Raw genomic sequence first — 6,000 nt, 5'->3', positions numbered from 1 at the left:
GATCGCAAGTAAATGACAGATTACTCACATTTGTGTGAGCCGATGTAATCCGATTCCAGTTGATTCTGTGCAAATCTCATGTCGTCATACATTAGGAGCGCTCCAGCCTCACGCAGGCGCGAGCAAACAACGACAGAATCATTCAACCCACATGCACTTTGCACGTCTGAGTTATGTCAGCAACTGTTTGATGATGGAGAAGCAGAGCAGAGATACAATTAATGTCAGGAATAGATCAGTTACACTTGATGAATCACCATAGAAGACTGTCGAAATCAGGAACAACTTGTCACAAGAGCTGAGCTAAATAAGGAAACAGAAGAAGAGATGTTTCAACAAAACATACACTGATTGTTGCAGGACAAAGTAACCTCCATAATAGGCAAATTTGAGCTCCAACTAAACGTGTATTAACGGAGCCTATCTCTGGTGATATCTCTTTATGAAAATCATTATTACAATCAGTTCTGTTTTTGCAAGCTTATTTCCCTTTTATTTGGTCATTAGAATGTTTTACAATACATCATATTACTGTCTAAATAGCACTTTTAGTTGCAATATATTCGAAATGGAATATAAGACCCATTAAACCGCATTATCTGGTAATTATGATATACGAATAATTAGATTGAAATATCTTTTTCTTCTTATCTCAGTCAGCTTTATACATAGTTCTGAAAACCACATTTGTTCAGCCCCATAAATATCACATTGAGGTTTTTTCTTTTCGTGTTTTTTTTTAACGTGTCACCCTATTCTGAGCCCGGAGATTGATGCCTCTCCTCCGCTTCCATCGACTCGCTCGTCAATCGACTCATTCACTGTATACCAAACTCGCTGCGCTCTGACCACTGCTGCAACTTTTGCAGAGACTCCTCACTCCACAGACATGTCGCACAATAGCTGAAGTAAACCTGTCATCGTGGCTCATCATTTGAGCCCACACAAATACGCCGCAGGTTGGATTGGAAACGCACAGCATCTCTTCTGCAGCTTTCATTGCATCGGAACCTACGTTTGAAAACGCCCGGATATGAATTATGAGTATTTTCTTCACTAATGAGCCGGGCCAGTAATGCAGGAGACCGCGGCGACCCTCTCATCAGTGTTTCAAGATGGCAGATTTTTATTGAGTTCTGAACTAAAATCTCGCTTTATTTTTTGCCATGAATAACAGAAATCCTTGCACCGATGGCCCCTGTATACGAAGGTAAGGTGGTTTTGGAGATGTGCTGTTTTTTTTTCTGTTCGGCTGTAACCTATCAATTGTGATTGAACTGCAGCTCCAACGGAGCGAAGGGATGAGTTGCAGCCTTTTTCCTTCTGTCAAAAACAATACAAGATATATTGACATAACAATTCTTCAAACCTAAAACAAATAAGCTGTTGAAAAATCTGCCGCTCTGTGCGTTAGTGCTTTTGGACGCAGTTAAAGAATAGTGAATGTATATTTAGATTGTGGTGCCAGTCTGAGCAGTGTCCGTTAAAACAGCGCTGATAAGGCAGCAAATCCCACCTGGATAAGGTCGAAGACATTCCTGTGTTTAATACACAGTAGTGCACATATGTTCCCATATCTGAAAGCGATTTGTTTTGTCCTCTTGTTAGTTCCTGATGGGAATTATAGCTCTGCTTCATGAGGGAGAGGGAATGAAAGAGGGTCGGAGACCGATCGGTCCCAGTCTCGCCTGTATTCATTCTCAATGGTATATCTCCGAGAATTCCATATCAAATGAAAAACTACAGGACTTTTTGTGTCTCTGTGCCATGTCCCATTAACTCATATATGTATTAGCCTTCCGGAAACGAAAGCAAATCTTAAATATTCGCACATTCGCGATCGCTGCTGCATTGTAGCTGTGACTAATCCAATTGAGTGAATGCTACCCTGCATGCTTCTCTGAATTATTTGCTGTCATACTTTTTACAATCATTCTAAGGGATTCATTCACACATATCCACAGTGTTTGTTTTTTGCTGTGTCGTTGCAAGATGGGATGTTTAACAATGTAAGCGGCCCACACTATCCGTGCATGATCGGGATCTGTGAGCGGTCCAATTGCAACATTTATATTATTACATGTTTTAATAGTGTGACAAAACAGATATGAACGAGATTATCCGCAGTTTTATGTTTTTTTTTTATGTTTTTTTTAAAGATTTAATACAGTTGAAGTGCATAATTTAAAAGTGTTGTAGTCTGTAGCCTAGAGATGCTCTTCTTAAAGGACAGAACACCTTTAATAGTACTTATTATATTAGGAAACCCTGTTATACATGGTGATTAGATGTCTATGCAAAATTAATAGTAGCACATGCAAATGATGAGCCTTGATCTTTCCATTATTTATTTTGTAGAAGCCTCGTGTTTAATATGTGTTTACTCTATAGTCCCTCTGCTGGTTTTCAAGGGAAAACACTCTTATTAAAGAATGTCACCCAGAGAAAAGCACTAGTTAAAAGTAGTTTCTTTACCACATATCAGGGTGTCCTTACGGAATAAACTCTAGCAAAACTGTGTTTTCATAGATATATCTAGGTTAAGTGAAAGGCTACTGTATAAGGAAGATTAAGGTTGCTATACAAATGCTACTCTCAATGGTATTATGTCCCTATAGAAATAATGTAGTGATTTTTTATTAGGGGTGTTGAAGCTTAGAGGCATAGCTCAAGACAGAGGTGCTTCAACATGAAAAGAAAAGTTGAAATGAGACTCCTATGTAAAAGGTAATTAGTGTAAATTACATCCCCCGACTTTTCCCTTCACCACGGAGAGGAGGAGAAGGAAAGAGAAAGAGGCAGCAGGGGGAATTAATTACCTTGCCTGTCCTCCTCAGTGTTAGAGAGGGCTGTTATGTAGAGCAGTCTTGGAAATGACCAAAGTCTCTGGTGGAAAATAGGTTTGGGGGGCCCTTCACATATATGTGAATGGACTGGCTGTTATGGTAATTATTCACCCTTGGCTGCAGGGCAACTAATAACTTAAATCTATATGATTAAGTGCTTCCATTGATTGTTTAAAGTTGAGATTGTTCAGGAACAAGTATTTGTTTTTGTTTGCTCAAGATCGTGATGTCATATTAGTAATAATTTATTAGCAATCATTTGTTAAAGTGAGTTTACTTGTGAAACAGACAGTGGTCCTTGCGCTTTGGTCAGTTTTTGTTCTTTTCTTGTTGGCTCTGCTTTTTTTGTTGCATGTTTGTCTTTGGTCCTTGTTGGCTCAGACAGAAGGCCATCAGGCAGACCTGCTGGCAGGAAGGGTAGTGGTGTGATCACCCTGGGAGCCCGGTCTCATAACCCAAACTGACACCTTGATGGATGTCTGATGAATGGAGCAGGTCCAGCAGCCCCCAGTTGTGGAAAAGCTAATATTCAGACGGAGCCAAACCTTTCCTTCTCACCCTCCTGCCTTCTTGCCTGACTAGATATGAGTGTTGTTGTGTGCTCATGCATGCATGTACATATGTCTCTATCTGTCTGTGAGTCCCTAAACAAGGCCAGTCTGCAAGAGGATTAGACAGCTGCAAAACTGGGCACAAGGCAGGAAGGCAACATTTGCAGATCTGCCTCTCATGGGTCAACCAGTGCTATTCCAGACTGGATTCAGTCATTCCTGCCTGGAAAAACGGACATGGAGTATGAGTCAGAAGCTGCTGATGATGGTGGTGACAGGCTGTGCAGCATCACAGGCAGATTAATGATTTATCCATCCACACAGCCATTATGTGTTAATGTGACTTTGAATTACCTCGTGGTTTCCGAGAATGGAGAGAGCACCCCGCTCTCGTTTAAGTGGAATTTAGTCGTCTAAAGACAGAGAAAAAGACACATGAACAGAGAGTGCAACTTTCCCAGAAAAACCTCTAAACTCTCCCTCTCTCTTCCCCTCATGCTTGTTTGGAGCTGCTTGATTGATATCTTCCTCCCAGACTATGGCCCAGGCTTAGGCTCCAAGGTTGCAGGCCCTTTAAGCTTTGATTAGAATTACAGGAAGGACCCTGAGGGCTTTGGGGGCCACACCAGGGCCACACCCTGAGGCAGAGCCAGGGGAGCCAATGGAGGGTCTCTTCTCTTGATTGTTATGACAAGAAGGGTGGTGTGTTTAGCTCTTTAGTGTCCACAGTGAGGAAATAGACAGATAAAGTGAAGGACAGCTAAACAGTTAATAAGAAGTTGAGTGATAGTTAAATAACTATCTACAGAGGAGGAAACTGTCATCACTGTCATCTCTTGCTTTTCCACATTCACTTCCTGGCCATTTTGACATTTCTTTTTACCTGATTCATCACTGTATGGCTTGTTTGTGAAAAGGGTTTGCTCTGGGGTGGTCATGAAAATGGATAAGTTGTCCTTATTAGTGTTGTCTTATGCATTGTTTCCTATCTGAAAGGAAAGTGAAATCCACTGTTGGGGATTCTTCTTTGATTAGTTTTGTTGAAGATTATAGTAGAAGATGCTGAGGCTTTTGAGAGAGGTGGAAGGCAACTTTTGAGTAAAGACAGGAGGATATAGGAGTCTTCTTATGTGCTGAAATAGTTCCCAGGTGTGATCTGAGGTTTTGTGAAACAAATGGGTGGGTGAGGCAGAATTGAAATGACAGGTTAGTAGAGGCCCGTCAGACACAGGAGGCCCAGCCTTCAATATGAGCAAAATACTTCTGGCTATTTCAGCAGGTTCAAATTTTCACACACTCTTCTGCAAATAGCCTCTAGTACTGCAGCTCATTGTGTTTTTTGCATGGAAATTTTTTTAATTGAGATGCAGTGGAACTTTACAAGTCTCATTTCCCCTCACTCAGTAAACCTCCTATTTTGGAGCTTCTGCCATATGTTGCAAACACAGAAACGACTCCAGAATCTCGACTCTGAGGTTTTAAATGGAGAGACCACATCAGTCACTGACATTGGGTTTTTTTTTCAAAATTTTTATCAAAAACAAAGAGAGAGACTAGCTGGAATGGAGCCTTAATCATGTCAACTGCTTACACAAGGCATTTCCTTGTTGGTTGTCATGCATATGTGTGAAGGGCCTTTTTTCCCCCCTGTAATTTTGTTTCACATTGTGCATGGTGTCAGCTTGTTTGGAACAGCTGCATATGGGTCTGACTGGCAGTGCAACGACTTCAGGCTCAGTTTGGGAGGAAACTGGTGTAACGGGCATCTTTACATCGCAGATTATTGGCTTTGCAAACCTGAAACCTGCTCTGATGATATAAAATGCAAATACTGTAAGTTGTTGTTTGTTTGAATTATCTTTTGAATAAATAGTTTGAATTTGTAATTTTTTAAAAGCACATTGTAATTTTGGACCTCACCATGGGAGGCCACATCACCTAATATCTTTATGGTTTCTGTTTTATCACTAAATAAGGAACGATAAATGTCCAGAATCTCCTTATCCTACAAGTAATGTAGTAACCTCCCTGTATCTGTTTGGAAATGATGATACTGAGAGTCTCTGTACTTTTTGACACATCCATTGCTTTGATCTGCTATATGAGCCACAGTTCAAACAAAGGTTCACATTTTACCACCTCTCAACACAGCTCAGGGAGAATGAGGCCCTTTGTTAACTTGGGGCTGTTAAGCAGTAATTACAAAGGGATTCCTCGAGCATAAAGGGCACTTTATATGCTGAGGATGTCAAATCATTTTTCATATATGTGAATCCTATTGCACAGTCCAGATTGAACATGATCTGCATTTTGCTCACATACCATATATTGCATGCTCACTTTGCAATCTCTCATCATCTGCCAATGACCCCCTCCAGTTCCCACCCGGCGTTTCTCTGCCCCACCCCCACACACATCTCTTATCTGTCCTTCCATCCCGCTCTGTTTGTTGATAAGCCGAGAGGCCATTGGCCAGCACACATGGTGCCCATGTGACACCTCAGCAACAGCCTGATGGCCATATTGGAAGCCCCCATGTACGTTTGTATTTGTGTTTGGGTCAGTGTGTGCAGTTTGAGGCTGGTTTGAGCAGAGGTCTGGCA

The 6,000-nt window shown here is 41.3% G+C and overlaps 1 protein-coding gene across 4 annotated transcripts in view; it reads left to right on the top strand.

Moving 5' to 3' along the window:
- Positions 1 to 847: 847 nt before the first annotated feature.
- hipk2 (homeodomain interacting protein kinase 2) overlaps positions 848 to 6,000 on the top strand; it is a 71,043-nt gene continuing 65,890 nt past the window's right edge. For all 4 annotated transcript variants that reach the window (XM_075469434.1, XM_075469433.1, XM_075469432.1 and 1 more), the window contains exon 1: positions 848 to 1,210. In XM_075469434.1, the coding sequence (XP_075325549.1) occupies positions 1,192 to 1,210 (19 nt within the window). In that variant the 5' untranslated portion in view covers positions 848 to 1,191. The remainder of the gene's footprint in view (positions 1,211 to 6,000) is intronic.

Source organism: Odontesthes bonariensis, chromosome 7 (assembly GCF_027942865.1).
Source record: "Odontesthes bonariensis isolate fOdoBon6 chromosome 7, fOdoBon6.hap1, whole genome shotgun sequence".
NCBI classification, from domain to species: domain Eukaryota; kingdom Metazoa; phylum Chordata; class Actinopteri; order Atheriniformes; family Atherinopsidae; genus Odontesthes; species Odontesthes bonariensis.
Note: the sequence above shows the minus strand (reverse complement) of the source record. Positions and strands in the feature narration are given on the sequence as shown.